A 24,861-nucleotide genomic window follows, 5' to 3' on the forward strand; every position below is an offset into this window, starting at 1 on the left:
TGACAATAGTTTTATATTGTAGAGTCATTTGGAAATATGTCCTACTTTCATGGGTAATGTTCTTCGCATGCCGTCTATGTCTTTATGACCTGTCTTACTGCAGTCCGTTCTGCAGTGCTTATGCTGTGAGCATGCATGAATTTGAATCCCCTTCAGGATGCAAGGGGTTTTCTATTCAACTTGTTGGTTGGCTTCTACCACACAGTTGTCATGCTAGCGTGGATCATTTTATTTTCATATTATATTGTCTTATGACTTTCCTCATCTGTGGTTCTCCCACAGGTTTTTTTAATTGTAAAACTTGATATTGCTCACCCAGATTATGACAGTCTTGTTCTAAACGGGTTTTGTTCTAGTAAGAGGCTTTTCGTGGTCTTAGTTCCCAGATGCTCCTCCGGGGTAAGTATGCTTTGGTATCTGATTCTAAAGTAAGGAATCAGCGGCTAAATGTCTCTGTCAGATGCACAAGTTACTTACCTTCTTTAACTCGTTATCTGGTAGAGACAGTATCTAGCCACAGATTCCTTACCACCCTCCCATCTTCCTGCTCTGCGAACTGAGTACTCTTCGGTCTCAAAAATTTTAGTTATAAGACTTCACTTACTGCAATAAGAACTCTGTGATTATTTGAGACTGAGTCCTCTTTCATCTCGATGTTTTCGTTATGAAATCCATATACTGAATTATAATTCAGTGTTTTTGTTTTTTTACATAGAAGTGTCTTTTATTTTACCACACTGTTTCCTTAGGCAGTTTCTATATGAGGCGCCACTTTTTGAGCGTGGAAAAAAGTCACAGGAGAAACTGACGTCAGCGCGTCGACAGGGAGGCTATATGGACTCAGTCGACGTCACATCTCGTGATGACGTCTATACGGCGGTACACAGCGCCCTCTTCCGATGTTCGGACGCGCTGTGGAATAAAATTACGGATCCAGTCTCGCTTCTAGTGGAGGATTCTAAAGTAAGGAATCTGCAGCCAGATCCTGTCTCTACCAGATAATGCGTTACCAACGGTAAATAACTTGTTTTTCACAGACACAGGAAACAAGAAGTGCCCAGACTTTGCTTCGGTGTACTGTGTCAACCGAAGTTGAAGGGTAATAGCATTTTAATAGGCTGGTCAAAGAGGTTTCTTGACACTTTTTCATCAATACCCAATAATCCCATCAGGGGTGATGGAATTGTCCCATTGTAAAGCCAGCATGATTCTTATAGTTTTTGAATGGCCATGCCAGTAGTGTTTTACAGAACCTCTAACCTGTAAAAGCAACCACACAGGAGGCTGTTGTGCAGGCCTCATCTAATTCCTTTGGGGCCAGATCCTGCATCTCTGCCTTCAATTGTTTAGCTTAGCGGCCTAGTTGGGGAGCTCATGTCGTACCAGCATTGGAACTTCCCACAGGGCGTGCCAAATTATGAAAGAGACAAAGCACCCTTTCACCAGAATATCATAAGCTTTCTAAAAGAAGAGGTTTTGCATTTGGTGCATCAAATGAGGCTATGACTCCAGCTATCAAGAAGACGTGTAGCTGCTGTATCTTTTTCATTTCGTGACATCTGATTTGCACTTTTCCTCAATTAAGGTGCACCTTGTTGCAATTCCTGCTTATAAAGAATCTCCTTTCTTCCAGTAGTGAAATATTTCTCAGTGGATATAAGTAAGGTCTTCCTCTTTTTCGGCCTCCATCCTCCACCTTGGGGGCTTAATGTTGCCCTTTCTAAACTCATGGGCCCTACTTTTGAGCTAACACTTAAAACATCTCTACAGCTTCTGACTTTTAACTGTATTTCTAGTTGCTACCATTCCATAGAGGTGTTCAGTTGGGTTACCACTGGTGGGACCGCAATCATCACAGTTCATGCCTCCTGAACCCACTTCGGGCTCAGCTCTGACTCCATAGCCTACTCAATGTCCACCAACACAATCTATGCCAGTTCTAGCCACTTCAACGTCAGCCCTGATGCTGCCAATGCAAGAGGAGCATGCTGATTCTATAGTTGTGCCTACTCCGAACCGAATCCCTCTCAACATAGGCCGAAGTCGCCCCTGAAACAGTTTTGACGGACTCTGGTAAAGCAGTAACTTTGTTGCCCTCCAGACCTCAGCAATTCTGATCAGTCTCTGACCGGTGTCAACCAGGTTTTGAGGATGACTGATGATGATGTGGATGAATTTCCTCTACAATATGATGACATTTTATATTTGGATCTTCAAGAGGCCAGTGGTTTGAACACTTCCCCTGGCAAGTTGTTGGGTTCTCCTCCGGCCCTTCAATGAAAGACAGCTGCATTCGCTGTAGTCCCGACATGGGTAGCTGAATTCCTACACTTACAATTATCATCTATCTGTTGAGGTGAAGACCAACATCCTCATTGAACTCTTAACAACCTAGGCAGGCCTAAACCAAACCATTCCCGTCATTCACCCCCTGGCTGTCTGGGCTAAACTCTATTTCTGCCCTCATAGCATAATGCCACAGACTTGCTTCAGGTTACCCTGCCTTCCTGACGCAGCACCCTAGTCTTAAGAGCGTAGTAGTTAAACCCAGTTCTCACCTCCTTCTGTTTGCTGAGTTGCTACTCTCGTATATTATGGGACATGGTCACAGAGATCTTACCAGCAGTATCAGAGGACTACCTCACTAACTTGTTGCAGACCATTCACAATGTCCAGGATGTGGCCTAATATGTGATACAGTCAGGACTGGCTGTTTCGGAAGAACAGTTGGGACTACCATGGTGCTCCAGTGACAAGCATAGATGAGATCCACTGGCTTTTCAAATGAAGTCCAGCCATCTCTCATAGATATGTCTTTTGACCAGTCTCACCTGGTCTCAACTGATTGTCGAGAAAGCTGACTCCGTCCTAGAGTGCTTTAAACAGAGTAGAGCCACAGCGCTCAACCTCTTTCTTTCCACAACCTGCAAGGCAGTATCCAGAATAGTTTTGCCCCTTTCCTGGCATTGCCAGGAGTTTCACCTAATGAGCAGTTCCAAGGCCCACCACCCCAGCAACTAGCACTCTAGTCCTTTCTGGTTTGGGGTAGGGGATCTGACAGTGTCCAGGCACCTAGGCTCTGCAATCCTCCCAGTCCCCACCCCCTCTGACTGCAGCCCACAAGTGTCTTTAATTTGCTCTTAGAGGCATTGCACACATCATCCTGTGGGAGGCATAATATGTAATTTTCTCACAGATATCAGGTTCAGGTTCTCACTGACAACACCACAGCAATGTTGTATTGCAACAAGCAGTGCGTTGGTGGGGTGCTGGCCCTGTGCCTATGGAAGTGCATAAAATATAAGGGCATTTCCCTGATAGTACATCACCTGGCGGGATCTTCAAACATCAAGGTGGACAAACTCAGCCTGCAACAACTGGCAGTTACACTTAAGGTGGAGCAGAGTGTCTTTCAGCAATGGGGAGAACTCTGGCTAAATGTCTTTGCCACTACTGAAAGTATGCAGTGTCAAGGCTTTTGTATGCTGGAGTTCCCAAGACTGCATTCTCTCTGAGACTCATTCAGTCTAGAGTTGAGTACTGGACTTGTGTATACCTTCCTGCCACTAAGTCGTCTGCCTGAATTTCTAAAGAAGATCAAAAACGGCTTGTCATTCTACAGACCCACCACCAGGGGACATGCTGCTTTGGTATGTCCTAAAGGTGAGGAATCTACAGTTAAAGTTACCAATCAAAAGAATAATTTTCTCACTTTATGTAACTCTCATTGTGGTGAATAATCTATCTAATCACAGATTCCTCACTGCCCTCCCTCATCCTCATTCTGTGGAAAGGACTCTTATCCACCTAAAAAGGTCCCATGTTAGAGATCTACACCCTGGCACAAAAAATTGTTTTTGAGCTCCGTCTCAGAGGAAACTGGCAGTGCCAAGTAAGAAACTGACATCAGTGTGCTTGGGTGGTGGTTATATGCTGCTATTGCCATCACTTCTGAGGTGGAGCGTGGTTGACGCGGACCTGCACAATGCCACTTACTGGCATGCAGAGGCTATGCTGGAAAATCTTCAAGCTCCAGTATGGTGCTTGTGAATATTCTAAAGGTGAAGAATCTGAAGGTAGATATAGTATGGAAAGAGTGTTACACAAGGTAATTAACTTCTTCAATAGCACCAAAGTGGTCCCGCTAATGGTGATCTAATTATCTCCTTCCACTGTCAAATCTCCCATCCATGAAGTTCCTATGGAGACCAGACCACCTTCAGAGGTTTTGGGGCCAGATTGTACATTCCAGCTACCACTGTTGAATTTGGCAACTTTGCTCCTGAACACATTCAGTATGGTCACTTGAATTTCCCTCAAGAGTTTATGAACTTGGTAAAAAAAGATGCCAAGGGGCCATTTATGAGAACTTCTTGTGCTTTTGAATGGGAGCGATTTTGCTTTGGGGTGTAACAAAGCAGCACCTACTTTCCTTTCTGTAATTGCCCGAGTGATTCCTGCAATTGTCATCCAGCTATTAGCTTACAGAAACTTTTATTTCAGAATCCCAGTCTTAAAGGACTTTCTAGAGGGTATTTATAATTTCTTTCCCTCCAATTAAGAGACCTTATCTGTGGGAATTAAATATTGTCCAATATTGTCCTTTCATGTCTCATCAGTCCATCCTTTGAGAATTCACAAAGCTTTCCTGCAACATCTTTCATGAAAAGCAGCTTTCCTCAGATGTATTATATCAACCTGCACAGTTAGTGAAATTAAACTCCTATGAGCCATATACTGTTTTCCACAATAACAAAGTGGTTCTGTGAAGGCATCCAAGGGGTTCCTTTACCAGGCAGTCTGATTTTCCCATCATCCATCTGCACAGAAAGTGACTTCACTGGATTTCCCATCTTTTGGGCGCACAGGAAGTTACATCGCTGGATGTACCTTCATCCGTCTGCACAGGAGGCAACATCACTGCATTTCCCATCATCAATCTACGCAGGAAACGGCTTCACTTTCTGCCTCATCCCTACTCTTAGGGCTTCCTATCACCCAGAGTCCCCAGCAAATGGCTGACACAGACGTTTTCATCACCTGTTTGGGTGAGGAAGTGTCTTGGGCCAGAATCACCATGCCACTGAAACTTGCATGGCAAGATAGTCATGTGCTTCACTCAGTACCCCATACAGCCTATCCCCAAAATCAGTTTAAAATCTAGACAAACAAGACACTCGCACAGCATTCACTCAACATATAGACCCAACCTCGTACACATCCCACTAACTACAGAACTCGTTTTGATTCTTGTTCATTAACACACACACTCTGCAGCATTACAACACACCAGACATAGCAGACCTCGTCACCTAACACAATCCTGATGCTCTTTTCATCACAGAGACATGCTTGTAATCCATATCCTCACAAATCCTAGACCTCCTCCTTCCAACAGGCTACAGCATCCATTGTATGGACTGTACACATAGGAAGGTAGGAATGTCCTCCTGGTCCTACATTCTAGGCAAGTAAGTAACATTCAATTCCATGGCCCTGCTAATGTTTCATTTCGCACTCTGCAACTCAGACCACCACCTTCCATCTCATCTACAGACCTCCCTGGCAGAACAAAGACTTATTTGATACATTCTCAGTTCTCCTTACCACAAGCTCAAAAGACACCTCTTCAGCCTCATCGGCACAATCACCGTGGTACAGCATGTTACACAACCAACACATTCCAAAGCCCACATACTCGTCCTTGTCTTCTCAACATCACCAACAATTGAATACAAACCACCCAAACTCCTGGACTGACAACTTTGCCTCCCCTATCTTCTTTCTGCTCAGTGTCCTACCAACAAACCAAGGTCAACACAGAAGAGAAGAAAAAATCTTCAGATCCTTCAAAGACTTCTCCAGAGACAACCTAAGAACTCATCCCTCACCCTATAAATTTAACGTCTGACGTCAGCACCCTTCTAAACAACTTCAACTCTTTTTTTTAAAAATTCTTTTTACAAAACTATAACATCCACTTCCCAGTTCAAACACCCGTGTCAGCCAAAATCTTCATCCATTTGGTAGTCCAAAGACTTTGCTGCCAATAAATGATCCATCCACAAACATGAAAGAAAATGGAAGAAATACCAGAATCCCCAAAGATCTCCGATACTGAGACCCTATGTGCAACAAGCAGGCAGCTCATCACATCAGGCATCATACTATACGAACACCAGCAATGAAGCCACCAAGCACTGCATCAATCTTCTAAGGGATCCATCTATTCTTCCCTACAGAGGAAGGTGGAATGCCATCAATATCTTTAGTCAAAAAATGCTGAAGATCTGACAGCAATCCGACAACACCAGGCCTGCTTCATACCTTACTTCCACCCCTTCCTGTAGAGTCATGCAGTGGTCGGCCTTCAAAGCCTTGTATCTCACACATCTTGCCAACACATTCAACTCCCTAGAAGCCACTTATGACAATGTCTTACCCTTGTCCTTCATCAGTTCTCTGTCTAGGGATTGTCTCTCATGCCTACTCACCATTGTCAATGCCTCCCTCACTCATGGTATCTTCCGAGAAGCTGTCATGACCGGCCAGATCCTCTCACTCTTAAGTTTATTCCCAACTCCAAGATTCCATCTGTGTTAACCAGCTCCAGCATGTCTGGCCTCAGATCATCCTGCACCTCAGAGACCACTACCTTACACACTGCAGACAATGCTGTCTTAATCAGAGATGTAGATGACCCCTCCTTCCTGCTATTGCTGGACCTATTAGCTGCTTTTGACACAGCCGACCATCCCTCCGTCATGCGCACCCTAGAGGCTCAAGTGGGACTCGCAGACAATGTCTTTGACCGGTTATACTTCTACCTTTCCAACTCACATCAGTTTGTTCACATAGGCACCTCCAAGCCCCAAAAGATCTCCATCACCTGTGAAGTCACCCAGGAGTTCCATATTGTCTCCAGTCGTCTTCAGCCTCTATAAGGAGTCATTGGTGCTCTACTCACAGATAGCAGCATCAAGATTACAGTTCTTCGCTGCCTTTTGGCTGGGTTGGCAATTTAGAAATGCCATATACATGCGTAGATACATAGTCTATGATTTCCATTTTAACCAATCCATTTATTACTTACCTTCTTTTGGATTCCAACTTTTCCAGCTGGTAGGAGCCTCTAGGTAATTGATGTCAAGAGTGTATTAAAAATGTATTTAGACAAAACCAAGAAGCAAGTCAAGCATTTATTTATCAACTATATCTATAGGGCCATTCAGATGTGTTTATCTGCTTCAAACCAGGGTATCTCTAAATGTCTTGTTTCCTACATCTTGTATTAGCAAAAGGCTAATAAGGTTTTGCCAGGTAGACCATAATCTCATTACTAGAGGCCAGTCTTCAACTACATCTTTATTAAGGAACATATTTATAGAGAAAATGTGTAATGCACCTATCCGGAGATCTGTGCATGCCTTCAAAAGATATTATTGTCCTGACACAGTAAGATTTTACGACAGAATTCGATGTAGGTCAGGCATTTGTTAGTAATCTCTTTACTGGTAACAATCTTTTTTTTTTTCCACCACGCTTATTCTGAATTTGCTTGCTGTTTTCTGCAGTGCTTATGATTATTAGTGGAGATACCTGACTGAGTAGGACAGACATGCCTGCAATCCCAGTACTCCTTCAATGGAGTCTCCATTGAAACCTTAAGCAGACTGGGGCCGCATTACACATGTGGCACACTTTCCTTCCCGCCTACACTTTTAAGGGGAATAGAGATCCCTTTGCAAGCGGGTTTAGTCAGTCACTGCACCTGCCTGCAAGGGGATGTCTCCGCCAGAGGGCTGCTATAAGGGGTCGTACTGACAGTGTGCCTCCTGAGGGCTTCTTTGCCTCTGCGCCCTCATCGTTAATACGGCGCGGGCACAGAGGCAAAGGGATTCCCCCATTTGCATGGGACACGCCCCCATGCAAATGGGGGTTCGCCCCCTGCAGATAGCGCTGGCGCTTTGTGCGCCAGCGCTGTCAGTATTACAGAAGGGAACGCACAAGTGTCTGAGGCCTCTTCTGTAATACCAAAGTTCCCCAAGGGAGCGCAATGCGGGCGCAAACGCCCTTTGTGCCCCTGGGGCACTCTCCATAATACGGAACCTGATCTTCTGCCTGATGGGGAAAAAGAGAGGAATTGGCTGCCACACCAGTTTCCTGTCCATCCATTAATAAACAACTGAAGCAACTGGCACCTACAGAGCTTGCTGGGATACTGGAGGATAGGGATTCCTTAAAGGTGCGATGCCTGTTTTTCCAGGCTTAAATGCTGAAGCATTTTGGATCACATTGCCCATTTTACTTTATTTCTTGTTTAAAAAAAAAAAACTTGTGAAGGGTTTATTTTTCGCATCATTACATTGAAGGTGTATTTTTAGATTTTAGTCTGGCTTGTGTTTTTTTCAAAGAAAATAAATGTAATTTTGCCAATAAATCATTTGAATGGGCTGCCCTGCCAAAAAATGGTAAATTGGCTTTTCTAACAAAAAGTGAAACATATTTATTCTATAATATCTGAAAGAAACACGTTAGATTCCTCACCTTAGAATATCCCCAGGCGTCAGGCTGGATCCGGAAAGATTTTTCCTCAGCAATACCCTTGCGCGTCGCTAGGTGTCGTCTGCGGCTCCGCGTCTGTCGTCTGCGTCGTGACCGCCGGGATGACGTTGTCGGAGTACTTAGACGCCGCCCTCGCGCGCTTACGTCAGTTCTTCTTTTTTCCGCGCCAGTAAGCGCCGATCCGGGAAGAGCATACCCTTTTAGTCACTTTTGGACTAAACTTTTTTGAAGTCTTTTGGTTCCATTTCCGGTCGACCTCGACTCTGGTGCCGATAGGGATGCCTGGCTTCAAGCCTTGTGACGCCTGTCACCGACTGATGTCGGTCACGGATCACCACCGTCAGTCCCTCTATTGCCTTGGGGCCGACCACGATGCTCGAGATCCGGCAGTCGGCTCCGCGCCGCTCGAGGAGGAGGTCGAGGGACCGGTCGCGAAGCCGCAGTAATCACCGCTCGTCGGGGTCGAAGTCTTCGCATTCCGGTAAGTCGAAGCACAGCAAGAATTCGAAGAGGCGTCATCACTCTTCTGGCTCCCCTTGACGGTCGCGTGACTCGGCTGAGAGTTCGGGTGGCACCACCGCGCGGCTCCGTCAGAGCCGCTGGAGTCCCGTTCAACCCCATACCCTCCGGTCCCCCGGGTCTGACGCGAATCCAGCGGAGATCAGAGACTTTCTCGTGGCCATGAGCCTGGCTCCACCGTAGACGCCTGCCGGCGTGCCTTCGGGCCCTGCAGGCTCGACTGGGAGGCCTAACGAGCCGGCGGCTCCGGCCTCGGCGCCGTTGTCGACTCCGGTCCCGACGACGCAGGTCCCTGCGGGATCCAGGCCTGGACCCCGGTCGACGCCGGTCGACCTTACGACCCCTCCACCGGCGCCGACCCCACTGGTGCCGCCTTCGGACTACACCGTTCCCCGGTTTAGTCCCGGTCCGGGCCCGTGTCGGAGCGGCGCCGCTTCCGACGCCGATGGGTGACAGGTTCATCTTCCACCCGGCTCCGATCATTCCACCTGTATACCAGGAATCGAATGACGCTGACGACTGGGAGGGGTCTGAGGATCCTCTGGCATGGCAGTGCCAGTTATCTCAGGACTTGTCAGACGAACGAGGGGATGCCAGTGGTCTTGATACCTCCCCTGACACTGGCTTCATCTCTCCTCCGTCCGTGGCTTCGGAGGAAGGTGCTACATTTTCTGTGGTGCTGCGAAAGGCGGCCGAAGCTCTCGGGCTGGAGCTGCCTGCTGTGGCCGTGAGGACTAACCTCCTCACTGAAGTGCTTCAACCGTCAGCAAGCTCCTCGGAGCCTCTGCTGCAGTTCAATGAAGCACTATCGGACGTTCTGAAGGGCACCTGGTCCAAGCCCACCACAGTCCCTCCTGTGGACCGGAACGTGGCCCGGCGCCACCGCGTGACCCCAGTTTTCTGTTGTGCACCCCACGCCCGAGAGCCTGGTTGTCCAGGCCTCTACTTCCCAGAACTCCTTCCCGTCTGCTCCCCCGGATCGGGAATCCAAAAGGTTAGAACAGTTTGGGAAGAAACTGTTCTCTTCCCTTAGTTTGGGGTTGCGGTCTATCAACACCGCGTGCCTTTTGGACCGTTACTCCCACTGCTTGTGGGATACGGTGGAGGACGTGCTGGCCCAGTGTCGGGAGGCGGGATGCGGCACGGCATGCAATCCGATGTGGACTGGACACAACGGACTCGCTAGGCAGGGCAATGGCGACCACGGTGGCGATACATTGCCACGCCTGGCTGAGGTCCACGAGTTTCTCCGGAGATGTCCAGAGCACCCTCATGGACATGCCTTTCGATGGCAGTCGCCTTTTTGGCGACAAAGCGAACAGTGCGTTGGAGCGCTTTAAGAACTCCAGGGCAACGGCTAAGTCTTTGTGCCTCTCTGCCCCGCGCCCGCAGACTTCCGCTTTTCGTCCCTTTCGTGGCCAAGGAAGGGGCGCCCCCTCACGTCTGTCTAGCCACAGGCCGCAGAACAAATCTCAACGCGGTCGCGGATGTGGATTCCGCCGAGGCGGAGCAGGGGGACGACGAGCCGGTCCATCCACATCTACCCCTGCAGCATCCGCCTCAAAGCCCTAGTGCTTTCAGGCCCATTCCACGCCAGTGGGAGGCAGAGTTCGCCATCACCTGCTCCACTGGCATACCATCACATCGGACAGGTGGGTGCTGCAAATCGTCGGAAGGGGCTACACCCTCCCCTTCGAGGCGACCGCTCCAGCCATGCCACCGCAGTACCACCGCATGTCGGGGGATCACTTGCAACTTCTGCAGGAGGAAGCTACGGCCCTCTTGGCCAAGGGGGCCATCAAGTGCGTTCCTTGCCCAGAAGTAGGTCGGTGTTGTTACTCCCACTACTTTCTGGTTCCCAAGAAGGGCAAAGGGGGCCTACGCCCTATCTTGGACCTCAGGAGTGTCAACGCCTTCCTCCGGAAGGAGAAGTTCAAGATGCTCACCTTAGCTCAGGTTCTGGCTGCCCTAGACCCTGGAGACTGGATGGTAGCGTTGGACTTGCAGGACGCTTATTTCCACATCCCCGTCCTGCCGGCCCACCGGCGTTACCTGCGGTTCACGGTAGGCCACGAGCACTTACAGTTTACCATGCTCCCCTTCCGCCTCACCAGTGTCCCTCAGGTGTTCACGAAAGTGATGGCGGTGGTCGCAGCTCACCTGCGCAGATTAGGGGTTCGTCTTCCCCTATCTCGACGACTGGTTGTTGAAGGCGGGCTCGCCCCAGGCAGTCGTCTCCCACCTCCAGACTACAGCCGACCTCCTGCATTTGTTGGGGTTCTCCGTCAATGTGCCGAAGTCGCATCTGAGTCCCTCCCAGAAGCTCCTCTTCATCGGAGCGGTTCTGGACTCTTCGCAGTTCCGGGTCTATCCTCCGGAACAGCGGGTCCTGGATATTCAGGCTCTCATTTCAATCTTTCGGCCTCTATCCCGGGTTTCGGTCAGGTTGGTGCTGCGGCTTCTGGGTCTGATGGCCTCCTGCATCCTGTTAGTGCATCACGCCAGATTGCGGATGCGGGCTCTGTAGTTGGACCTGAAGTTTCAGTGAGCCCAGCATCGGGGCAACCTGTCCGACCATGTCTTGATCTCGGAGGGCACTGCTAGACAGTTGCAGTGGTGGCTCACGGACCGCAATTAGGTCAGTGGCAGATCCCTCTCCCTACCCCAACCGGAGCTCGTAGTAGTGATGGCTGCGTCCCTTCTGGGATGGGGGGCCACATGGGAGAGGCGGAGATCAGAGGCCTCTGGTCTTGGCAGAGTCCCGGCTCCATATCAACTTTCTGGAGTTGCGGGCGATCCGACTTGCACTGAAGGCATTCCTTCCCTCTGTCCGGGGAAGTGTAGTGCAGGTGTTCACGGACAACACCACCGCCATGTGGTATTGTAACAGGGCAGGGTGGGGTCATGGACCCTTTGTCAGGAGGCTCTGCGCCTCTGGACATGGCTGGAACATCAGGGCATCACCTTGGTGGTTCAACATCTGGCGGGCTCTCTGAACGCCAGAGCAGACCAACTCAGCCGCCAGTGCATGATGGATCAGGAATGGCGTCTGAACTCGGACGTGGCGCAAGGCCTCTTTCTGCAGTGGGGAGAGCCTTGGTTAGATCTATTCGCCACCGAAGAGAACGTGCAATGTCAACAGTTCTGCGCGTTGGAATTTCCAAGGCGGCTCTCGCTCGTAGACGCTGTTCGTCGCGAGTGGAGTTGCGGTCTGTTGTACGCCTTTCCGCCTATACCACTTCTGCCCAGAGTGCTGAAGAAGATCAGGTGCAACCGGGCCCAAGGCAACCTTGTGGCTCCGGCTTGGGCACGAAGATACTGGTATCCCGAGCTACTCGGTCTATCGATCGATCCCCCGATCTGACTGCTTTTTCAGGAGGACCTTCTGTCGCAGCAGCATGGGACGGTCCTCCACCCGAACCTGTCCAGCCTCCACCTCCATGCGTGGAGATTGAGCGGCGGCAGTTGATGCCATTTGACTTGCCTCCTGAAGTCTGTAATGTTATTCGGGCAGCCAGGCGTCCCTCTACAAAATCGAAATACGCCTGCAGGTGGAACAAATTTGTGGCATGGTGCACAGCAAAGGCTGTGGATCCCGTCTCTGCCCCTCTTTCTGAGGTTCTCCTCTTTCTTCTTCCCCTGGCCCAGCAGGGCTCTGCTCTGGGCACCCTCAAGGAATACCTTTCGGCTATTTCTGATTTCTTACGGCTTCCTGATCAGCCTTCTCTTTTTAAATCCCCTGTTTCTCGATTCTTTAAGGGCATTACCTACAAGTTCCCTCCAGTCCCTTTCGTAATGCCTCAGTGGGATTTAAATTTAGTATTGACCTATCTGATGTGCGCTCCTCTTCATAATTGTCCCCTTCTTCTGCTGACGCTTAAGACTGCTTTCCTGGTTGCCATCACCTTTTCTAGAAGGGTGAGTGAGCTCCAGGCTCTCTCTTCTAAGCCTCCTTTCCTTTCTGTCCATCCGGACAAAGTTGTTCTAAGGACTCGTCCTTCCTTTCTCCCTAAGGTGGTAACTGCCTTTCACATCGGCCAGTCTGTTACACTGCCCACCTTCTTTCCGCCTCCGCATCCCTCGAAAGAGGAAGAGAGGCTCCACCATCTGGACTCAAAACGAGCACTGTCCTTCTATCTGGACCGCACCAAACAGTTCCGGGTGGACGACCAACTCTTTATTGGCTACGTGGGCACTAATAAGGGGCGGGCGGAACACAAGCGAACCGTCTCTCGGTGGGTTGTTTTGTGTATCAAGGCCTGTTATTCCTTAGCTAAAACGGAACCTCCTGTACGGCTGAGGGCCCATTCCACTCGGGCCATAGCGGCGATCACTGCCCTGGGCCGGGGAGTCCCCTTGCAGGACATTTGTCAGGCATCAACGTGGGCCTCGCTGCACACGTTTGCCAAACACTATTGCCTGGACAGCCAAGTCCGGAGAGACAGCTTCTTTGGCCGTTCTGTTCTCCAGGACTTCCTGGGGTGATTTTGGCTCGCAGACCCACCACCGGGGTTGGTATTGCTGGGGTATCTATTCTAAGGTGAGGAATCTAACTAGTTTCTTTCAGATGGACAAGTTACTTACCTTCGGTAACGCTATATCTGTAAGAAATATTGGTTAGTTAAATTCCTCACCGCCCCACCCATCCTCCCTGTTCTGCGAACCGATATCTAGGGTTGAGGTCATCCCTTTCAGGGCGCTAGAATTTTTGGCACCAGTGTCGGTCTCTTGCATGGCTCTGCGTTCCTGGCGTGGAAAGCTATGTACAAGAACTGACGTCAGCGCGCGAGGGCGGCGACTAAGTACTCCGACAACGTCATCCCGGCGATCACCACGCCGACGACTTACGCGGAGCCGCAGACGACGCCTAGCGACGCGCAAGTTTATTGCTGATGAAAAATCTTTCCGGATCCAGCCTGAAGCCGGGGGATATTCTAAGGTGAGGAATCTAACTAACTAATGTTTCTAACAGATATATCGTTACCGAAGGTAAGTAACTTGTTCATTTGCCCCGGAACTGTTCAGTGCGTGCGATTCCGATTAGGACCCCCTGAAAAATACAAGCATTACACGTAACTGTTTCTTAGTGAGTTTCTGCGTAATCATTACTGTTTTTTGCTTTTTGTGTGTAATTTGTCTCTGTATTTACAGTCGTCATTGACACGGAGCAGTGTTGCTTCTAATCTTCTTGTGTGCACCAACACAATAAAAGTAAATAGATTTTGAAAATGCGATTGTGCAAGTTAAGGTAAAGTGAATGAGTTAAGAATTTGAGTTACCTTACTATTCTTTCGCCAGTCTGCTTCAATTTAAGTTGAAGTTGAGGACTTTTATTCCATACTCCTGCACAACCGCTAGTGTCAGTTAATCCCAGTGTGTTATTATTGCATTGTGATGCACAATTTGACTGTGTCTAGCCATGTATTGTTTCCACTTCTGCCCATGATTCTCTTTGGTCATTACTGACCAGCTAGTAACAACATAAACGCATTTCAATTATTACCCATCCCACATTGTGTACAGGTTAAAAATTTAGATGTAGGCTTCCTTTTCTGGAAAGCTGTAGTTGGATTGCTGGATTTATATTATCGAGTTGATAAATTTAAATTGACTTAATTTTAGTGATTGTTGCTTACAGAGATGCTTATAATTGATAGCAGATTATGACAACACTTTTTAATTTCACAGATCCTAAGTTCAACCACTCCATGTGCAGACTTCTTTTTCCGAAGCTTACTATCATCTAAACTTAAAAGAAAAGTGGTGCATGCAAATTCTCAATTTTCTGGAAAATCTTCGTATGATGAAGCAATTCAGCTATTACAGAAATGCACTGAACTGAATCTAAGTATTATTGTACTATGGAAGGTATGTCTGAGCTGCCTATTTATTTTTAAATATGCTGCATTTTTTAGCATGTTAGTTTTCAAGAATTCATGAAAGGTACTAAAATTATATGTTAGTAGTGTTTATGCACTGGGCATTTCATATTACAATATAAAATAAAACTGAACAAATTCTTTGAAAAATATGTTTTTTTGAGTGTATGTAAAAATGGACTCCGAAGAGCTAGTGTCCTAGACATAACGCTGTTTCCCATGGGGTTGGAGCAGATTCCATAATGAGCCTACCTTCTCAGCTTTTGTTCTCACAGCCCTTGCATGTCTCCCAACACCTTTTAACTAGAAGCATGAAGTAGACGTTTAGCCTCTTTGAATCCGCAACCTGGAAATCGCAAATTAAGACCAGCAGGAAACAGTAAACACTTGATATGAGTCCACATCTAGAAACCTGTGTGTGCAGCATTGACATTAGCAAATGCTGATTCTGCATTCTTGGGCACATACAATAAGAAGCATTTTCAATGCAATAGGTCTCGCATTTGCGAGCATTTAAGCTAATAGCATCGTAAATGACAATGTCTTTTATTTGTGTTTTTTAAAGCAACTCATATATAAAAGGCATTGTAATTTTCAATGCCAGTAGCTAAAACTCTCTCAAATGCGAGACCACTGTAGTGGTGGCCACACCCCGTTCTTTAGACGCTGCTCACCAAATTCAGGTTACAGTGGGCAGCATGTAAAGAAAGGGTTGCGGACAGCATTAAAATGAAAGCGCGTATGGAGTAAAGGTTCTGTAGCACGCCCGCTAAAGTGAAAGCGTCCTGCGTAGTTAATTGAACAAATAAATAAGCGCTACTGCTAAAGTTGAAAGTGGCCTACACTGTAAATTAAATATTTAGATAAGCGTGACCGCTATAGTTAAAGCAGACCGCTCTGTAATTTAAATACAACTAATAAAAAAGCAGGTCGCCTGCTGCGATGTCATGGGTGGAATAGGGAATATCATTAAAGAAAATAGCGCTCGCCAACTTATAAAGCAGACCGTGTAACAACACAAGTAAAAAGTCCTGTCCTTCTGGGAGGTTACAAATGCAGACAAGGCGGTACCAAGGATGGACTACAAAGCCTATTCACAAATGAAAAGCAACGATTTTGCAAGGACAGTGACGGGAGCCAATTGAAAAGATGGGCGGAAACTTTAATGTTGTACCTCAATACAGCATGGCAAGCTGAGCAGCGCATGCGCTAACCAGGCTCGGCCTAAAAATAGGACTGTTGGGTGGGCAGGCAATGGAGGAACAGATGGGGGCAGGAAGAAATAGGGACTGGGAGAGGCACAGCACACTAGCGAGAGAGAGAAACAGGAAGCACTGTGAGAGGGATAGGTGCATTCTGGTGGGACAGATTGATTATGGAGAAGCACACAAGCGAGGGAGAACACAGTGCGTGGTGCGAGAAACAGAGGAGAGACAACAACAAGGATCAGGCAGAAAAAGAAGCAGATGAGAAAGCAACTGGAAAACACATGCACACTCATGGGGTGCAAAAAGAAAAAAGTAGTTTTCTAAAAGTGAGCAGTGGAAGGACACAGGCCATGCTTAGGGAAGGGACAAACACAAACTGGACAAAGCAAGCCACTGAATAAGAAGAAAGCAAATGAGAGCAACAATAAAGGAAACCACTGCTAAGCAATGGGCAGGCCTACATTCTGGGTAAAAAGAACAATAGTTTTTTTTCTAGCTGTCTGGCAGGCTCAATCTAAAAAAATATTTTTATGAAGCATAATTCTACCATTTCTGAGGGCTGCACATCACAAGAATTAATATTATACAATTTAACTTCGGAAGGCTGTGATGGCCTTGCTGGAATTCGAACTTGCTACCTCACATCACAGTATGAGGTAAGTGGGGGCTTTTTAACTCCTTAAACCAATTTGCCTTGACTCACTGCCCATATCATTGACTATCCTGTCCTTCAATGAAATATGTAACTTTAATATTTATGTATTTATGTCTCTGTACAAGTCCAAATCCTCATCAACCACACTTCATTGCCATTTCTACATTTTCAAGCCATTTGCCAATGTACTTCATTTTACCATGTAGGTTCATGTAGGAAATGCTTTATGTTCCTGATTAATAAAAAATATAAACACTAGTAGTGCCTGATTCTCATAGTTTTTTCTACAATTACTATCTTACTCCCAGAAATTCGGGAGTAAAGACCCACCTAAATAAGGAGTAAGTCACGCTTACTCACAGAAATGGATTTGTGATTCAGGCTCACAGTTGGGTGCGATGCATGTATTTCAAGCACACATACATCCCACCAATATGCATTTGTTGTGCCACACAGAAAAACCCCTGCTACTGTTAAACAATTGTGTCACACTGAATTATGACCCAACTTGTTGTCATATTGTAAGTATGACCTACGTAAGGCGTTTCCTGTTGAAAGAAAGCACAGATGTGTCCAAGCTATGTCTGACAAGCATGAGCACGTGGTAGACGCAGGTGATGTCATCTTTCAGAGACTTTCAGTGACAACATTACACATATCTGTATAAAGAATGGGGATGGAGATTAGCTACATCTGGGCAGTATTTGGTCAAACGCATTTCCTAGCTGCACACACCCACCGTTTGTACACCCTTCCTTCTGTATCACTATCCAGAAAAAGATGTTTCAAAACTTTCCCTTCACCGGGACTGATTATAATATCCATGAACTACATGCACTAATTCACCAGCTCCTCCTTATACATCAAGTCTAAACAACAGATGTAAGACCACCCAGCGTAAACAGGTATTTAAACATCTATTATCCAAATCACAAAAATAACCTGTTTTAAGGTTCTGTAACACTGTTATCAGTTCCTCTTATGTGTAAGAATAGAAAGTACTGTAAGGCCCCAGGAATCCTTATTTGACATTACTGTAAACTTTATAATTAAGCCAATTGTTATCACTGACTGACTCAAGAGGCCAATATGCCTTGTGCTTCCACCCATTCATGTTTTACTGCTCTGACCACAGGGTCTCTTTATGCAACATAAAACTACATTAAAAATGCATTCAAAATATGTACCGTTGCATATTATACTCTCTGTCTGTATGCAGACCCACCACGTCCTCCAACACTTTCTCATGCTATAGCCAAATATCTTAAATAAAGTCATTCACTACTAGCTGATAGCCAAGGTTGCCATATAACTTGAAGTTTCAAGAGTACAACGCTCCAGTCCTGGGTGTTTTGGTAACAAACCATTCTTTTTAAGTGTCTGAGTTTTGACTTAAACAAATTAATAAAGTTCAACAGACCAATACAATACACAATAATCATATCACTGCTAAAGAACAAGTTACTTACCTTCGGTAACGCTTTTTCTGGTGGATACAGTATCTGCCTGTGGATTCCTCACCTTGTGAATATCCCTTGCGCCAGCAACATTCGGAAACTTTTGTAGCAGTCCACGTCGAAGATGACGTCACAGAGACACGGCTCCGCTCGCGACTCCGCTGACGTCACCGGCTCCATAAGAAGACCTCGTCGGCGTGATGACGTCAGTTCCGCCCCTTTTTTCCGTGCCTTCGAGGCACACGGACGGACTGAGAGCAATATATACACAGTATACACAGTACACAATATGCACACACTCAGTGTGAAAAATAAACAACAAAGCACAAGAAATAACATAATGCCTTTGACAGTGATAAACAGATTTGAAAACCCATCAACAGAATTACAGGCATAGAAATACCGATATAGAAGGATGGACAACGGGGAGGCGGGTGGGTCAGTGAGGAATCCACAGGCAGATACTGTATCCACCAGAAAAAGCGTTACCGAAGGTAAGTAACTTGTTCTTCTGATGGATACATCTGCCAGTGGATTCCTCACCTTGTGAATAGATTCCACAGCAGTCCCCACTCCCGAAGGAGGGTGTCCATCCCCCTATACCAGAAAATCCTGAAGGATGGAACGAGCAAAATGTCCGTCCCTCCTCACCTCGGTGTCCAAGCAATACTGTTTTGCGAAGGTGTGGAGGGAGGCCCAAGTTGCCGCCCTACAAATGTCCTCCACAGGAACACCCCTAGATAAGGCAGATGTAGACTACTTTGCCCTGGTAGAATGAGCCCTCAAACCCTCCGGAGGCTCCTTACCAGCTAGAGAGTAGCAGATCTTGATGCATAGTACAATCCATCTGGAAAGGGTGCGCTTGTGCACCGCACGACCCTTTCTGCAGCCAGCAAAGCCCACAAAGAGCTGGTCATCAATCCTGTAGTCTTGTGTCCTGTCCAGGTAAAAGCTCACCGCCCTCCTAGGGTCCAAGCGGTGAAGCCTCTCCTCCTCCTTGGAAGGGTGTGGGGGAGGATAGAAGGAAGGAAGAGTAATGGACTTCCCCAGATGGAAGGGAGTTACCACCTTAGGCAAAAATGGAGCCCTGGTCCTGAGTACCATTCGTTCAGCATGAATGGTCAAGAATGGGGGTTTCGAACTTAGAGCTTTAAGCTCACTTACCCTCCTTGCTGAGGTGATTGCAACGAGGAATACCGTCTTAAAAGACAAGAGCCTCAGGGGACACTTGTGTAAGGGCTCGAAGGGAGAACCCATGAGATAGGTTAAGACAAGGTTCAAGTCCCATTGAGGCACAATAAAGGGAGTAGGAGAAAACTTGTTTGTAAGGCCCTTTATAAAACGAAGAACAATAGGAGACTTAAACAGCGACGGCTGATCCGGCAAACAAAGGAAAGCCGATCAAGCCGACAAATATCCTTTCACAGTAGCCACAGCAAAGCCTTGCTGAGCAAGAGAAAGGGCAAACTGTAGAATATTAGACAAATGAGCCTTCAAGGGATCAATGGACCTCTCTTCACACCAGAGAACAAATTTAGACCACCTATATGAATAAATAGATTTGGTGGAGTGTCGCCTGGCCGATAAAATAACATCCACCACATCCGGCGGGAGAGAGAAAGAATTCAGGTTGCCCCGTTCAATCTCCAGGCACGAAGGTGTAAGCTCTGGAGGTGGGGGTGTAGAACCTGCCCCTCCGACTGCGAGAGGAGGTCTGCCCTCAGAAGGAGACTGAGCGGAGGGCACGAGGAGAGGTGGAGAAGATCTGTGTACCACACCCTTCTTGGCCAATCCGGGGCGATCAATATGACTTGGGCCCGGTCTTGGCGAATCTTCCTCAGAACCCGAGGAATCAAGGGTATGGGAGGAAACGCGTAAAGGAGTCGATCTCCAACTCAACTGAAACGCGTCCCCCAACGCTCCCTGCATCGGATACTGGAGACTGCAGAATGACGGGCAGTGAGCATTCTCGTGAGTGGCGAACAGGTCCACCCGAGGAGTTCCCCACATCCGGAAGACGTGACGAACCACCTCCGGATGAAGCCTCCACTCGTGGTCGGCGGAGAACTGCCGACTGAGACTGTCCGCACGCACGTTCAGAACTCCGGCCAGATAATTTGCCATCAGACAAATCTGATGGTCCATCAGACAAATCTGATGGTCCTGAGCCCAGGACCATAGACGTAGAGCCTCTCTGCAAAGACAAAGAGACCCCACTCCTCCCTGTTTGTTTATATACCACATCGTGGTAGTGTTGTCCGTCAGGACTTGAACAGACTGACCGCGAAGGGAAGGAAGAAAGGCCTTGAGTGCCAAGCGTATCGCCCGCAATTCCAGAAGGTTTATGTGAAGCAACCTTTCCTCTGGAGACCAAAGACCCTTGATCTCCAGATCCCCCAGATGAGCACCCCACCCTAAGGTGGATGCATCCGTTATCACTGTTGTCACCGATGGAGGTAGATGAAAGGGCTTTCCTTGGGACAGATTGCCCTCCACGCTCCACCATGATAGATCCGCCGCAGCTTCTCCGGAGATCCTCACAGACTCCCTGAGATTTCCCTTGTGCTGATACCACTGCTTGCGGAGGCACCACTGGAGCGCCCTCATGTGCCAGCGTGCATGGTTGACCAACAGAATGCAGGAAGCGAACAGACCGAGCAGACGAAGGACCTTCAGAACTGGAACAACCGCTCCGTTGTAAAATAAAGGAATCATTTCCTGTATGTCGAGAACCCTTTGAGGAGGAAGGAATGCTCGACACACAGTAGTGTCAAGTACCGCACCTATGAACAGGTTGCGCTGAGAGGGCACCAGGTGAGATTTGGGCACATTGATCGAAAAACCCAATCTGTACAACAGCCGAGTCGTATCTTGCAGATGACACAGCACCTTCTCCGACAACTCCGCCTTGATCAGCCAGTCGTCTAAATAAGGGAAAACTGAAATCCCCGACCTTCTGAGATGGGCTGCTACCACTGCCATCACCTTTGTGAAGACTCGAGGTGCCGAAGTAAGACCAAACGGGAGGACCGCAAACTGATAATGTTGCGACCCTACCGTAAACCGGAGGTACTTCCTGTGCGACTTCAGGATGGGGATGTGGAAATACGCATCCTGCAAGTCGAGCGACACCATCCAATCTTCCTGATTCAGCGCCTGCAGAACCTGCGCAAGAGTGAGCATCTTGAACTTCTCCTGCTTCAGGTAAAAGTTCAAGATTCTGAGGTCCAATATTGGATGCAATCTGCCGTCCTTTTTCGGGATCAGAAAATACCGGGAGTAGCATCCCTGACCCCTCTCCCGCTCTGGAACCTCCTCTATCGCACCTTTTTGAAACAGCTCCAGAACTTCCTCCTGCAGGAGAAGACGGTGGTCCTCCGAGCAAGCTCCCTGGCAAGGAGGGTAATTTGGAGGGAATTCCCGAAAGGGAAGGGCGTACCCATTTTCTACAAGATTCAGAACCCAGAGATCCGTAGTTACAGACTCCCAATGTTGCAGAAAATGGGTAAGCCGGCCCCCCACAGGACCAGCATGATCCGGAATGTCGGATCTAGGGCTGCTTTGCGGTGGTGGGAGGGGCTGAGGAAGAGGAAGAGGAGGAGGAGGAGAGTTGACGGCCACGTGAGCGACCCCTGATCCTTCCCCTGTATCCCCTGGACGAAGAACCTTGCTGCTGTTCTGCTGCTGCTGCTGGTTTGGTCTATAAGTGCGAAACGTCGCCCTTCCAAAACCTCTATACCTTTTGAAAGTTCCTCTCGGCTGGAATTGAAGGCCCAACGACCTAGCCGTAGCCTTACTTTCTTTAAAGCGTTTGAGAGCAGCATCTGCCTTCTTCCCGAACAAACCTGACCCATCAAAAGGTAAGTCCAATAAAGTCGACTGCACATCAGAAGAGAATTCAGAAGACTTCAGCCACGCACCCCTCCTGGTGGCAACCGAAGACCCCATAACTCTGGCAACTGAGTCAGCTGCGTCCAGACCACTTTGGATAACTTGGCGAGCAGCCGCCTGGGCATCAGATAATACTTCATTGAAGCCTGCCCTATCCTCTTCTGACAGCTTCGGTGCCAATTTCTTTGCCGAGTCCATAAGCGCATGTATATAGCGCCCCAACAAACACGTTGCATTTGATGACTTTAGAGCCATACTGGCCGATGAAAAGACCTTTTTGGACGATTGGTCCACCTTCTTGGCCTCCCTGTCTCCTGGAACCTGAGGAAATGCCCCTTTAGATCGCCCCGAACAAGCCGCCTGAACCACCAAGCTCTCAGGCGAAGGGTGCGAAGTTAAAAATTCAGGATCCCCTGGAGCCCCTCTATATCTCCTTGCGACTGCTCTTGAGACTGCAGGAGCTGAAAAAGGTTTGCGCCATACCTCCAGCACAGGTTCCATAATAGCTTTGTTAAAAGGCAACAAAGGCTCCGAGGCAGAAGCAGGTGAATGCAACACCTCAGTAAGAATATTTAAATTCCGTTGTCGCCAATTGGAGATCCAACAATTCTGCAGCTTTTCTAATCACCACATGATATGGCGCGGCTTCTTTAGAGTGCTCATCCAATGGTAGAGTGATCTCCCACTCTGGAGACAATTCCAGTCCACTTGCCTCCTTTAATTCATCAAACACATCGTCAGAGTCAGCCAACTCACCCTATTCAGCCTCTTCCAACAGAAAGCGTCTTCCATCCATCACTCTCTGTGCTTCCCTTCTCGAACGAATCCGAACCTGCGGCGTCGGCGGCGCCGTGATCGAATCCGACGGCGCCGGCAGCGGCGTCGAACGCGGATCAGCCGGAGCAGCCGGCGTCGAACGAAGTCGAGTCGGCGCCGGTGAAGAGGGAAGCGGCGTCGATGTCCTCGGCGCCGGTAGCTGCCAAGACGGCGTCGCTGAATAGAAGGGCATAAACGGAGCCTTAGGGTAGACCTGCGGCACTCCCAAATTGAAAGCCATTGGACCCATCGGACCCATAGGTGCACCAGGGGTATACATGGCCCTTGAAAATACCCCGTACATTGCATTCAGATAATACGTAGGGTCTTGACCTGGACCAGGAAAAGCAGGATACTGGTCAGGTAACACCGGACTCGGGCCTGCCGGCGCCGACGGTGGAACAAGCGGCGTCACAGTCTCACCCGGAGCCTGCCGATCATCATCCGGGACCGGAGTCGGAGATGGAACCAGCGTCGGGGATGACACCGGCACCGGAGATTCAGCCGGAGCCGGCGGAGCCACTGGAGAAGGAGCAGGAGGTGAAGCCGGGACCGGAGAAGGAGACACCGACTCTCTCCGACGTCGAACAGGCGACTTCGACTTCGGAGCCGAACCTTTCTCGAAATGATGATGCGAGGAATGCCTCCTCTTCTTCTTATGCTTCTTACTCTTTGAAGCATGCCCCGAAGTCGACTTGGACGCCAACCTCGATCTGGATCCAGACCTCCTTCTTCCTCTTTTCTCCTTCTTCATTCTGGCGATGAAAAGCTTTGCCTCTCTTTCTTTAAGCGCCTTCGAACATCGTGATCTGAAGACAAACCCCAAACACAATCTTCGTGCGGGTCGGTAATAGACATGTGCTTGCCACATTTACGACAAGGCTTGAACCCAGACTTTCTCGTCGACATTTTTCAAAGAGGAACAGAGAAAATCAGAAAAAAACACAAAGTAACAAGTGAAGCTACTAGCAACGATTCCCGAAATCCGTTGGCGTCGTCGGCGCGGAAAAAAGGGAACTGACGTCATCACGCCGACGAGGTCTTCTTATGGAGCCGGTGACGTCAGCGGAGTCGCGAGCAGAGCCGTGTCTCTGTGACATCATCTTCGACCCCATCGGCGTGGACTGCTACAAAAGTTTCCGAATGTTGCTGGCGCAAGGGATATTCACAAGGTGAGGAATCCACTGGCAGATGTATCCATCAGAAGATATACTGTTCTAATTATCTTCACTACGATAGGTTGAGTTGCATTGGATGAACTGCAGTGTACCAGGACTACATCAACCAGTAGAATGCATAGGGATGGTAAATAAAAATACAGAACTACAAGAGCGCAGCATCCTTATGAAAGACTGGTCAAGTAACCTTATTACACGCCATGTACTACTTAGAGGCTAGAAAGAACTATCTGTTGTTTGCATATGGTTCAACGCTGAGCACAGAGGCCATTTTGAATTACAAAACTACGTGGGAGGATTTTGAAACTGTTATATCTGTAGCTCTAACTCCTAAAAGTATTTTACATCCGAGCTCAGATGTGGCTAGCCTGGGAGAATTTACTCATCAGCAAACCACGCTCATGAAAGGCCAGCGCAAGCACCAGTCACATGCCTGCCGCCACGCAAATATAAACACCTCTCCGGCAGTATTCTCTCTGGGAAGCCTTGCTTGGCTTCGGTTTTTGCCGTCTTATTTATGTAGGATGTTTTAAACAATGTTAATCTGCATAATCAATAAAACGGTCCTAGATGTCTGAATCCAATAATGAGTGCAGAGAATAATGCAGGGTCTCGGGCAGCCACTACATTTTAAACAAGGCAAAACAAACAAAGCAATACCTTGCAAGATGCCGGTGTTCTCCAGCGCAACTA

At 48.1% G+C, this 24,861-nt stretch overlaps 1 protein-coding gene across 2 annotated transcripts in view; it reads left to right on the forward strand.

Moving 5' to 3' along the window:
* The window catches only part of TRAPPC8 (trafficking protein particle complex subunit 8), a 1,257,619-nt gene that overhangs the window by 1,012,480 nt on the left and 220,278 nt on the right, over positions 1-24,861 (forward strand). For both annotated transcript variants that reach the window (XM_085605699.1, XM_085605700.1), the window contains one exon: positions 14,773-14,952. In XM_085605699.1, the coding sequence (XP_085461825.1) occupies positions 14,773-14,952 (180 nt within the window). The remainder of the gene's footprint in view (positions 1-14,772; positions 14,953-24,861) is intronic.

The sequence above is a fragment of the Triturus cristatus genome, chromosome 5_1 (assembly GCF_964204655.1).
Source record: "Triturus cristatus chromosome 5_1, aTriCri1.1, whole genome shotgun sequence".
Classification (NCBI taxonomy): Eukaryota; Metazoa; Chordata; class Amphibia; order Caudata; family Salamandridae; genus Triturus; species Triturus cristatus.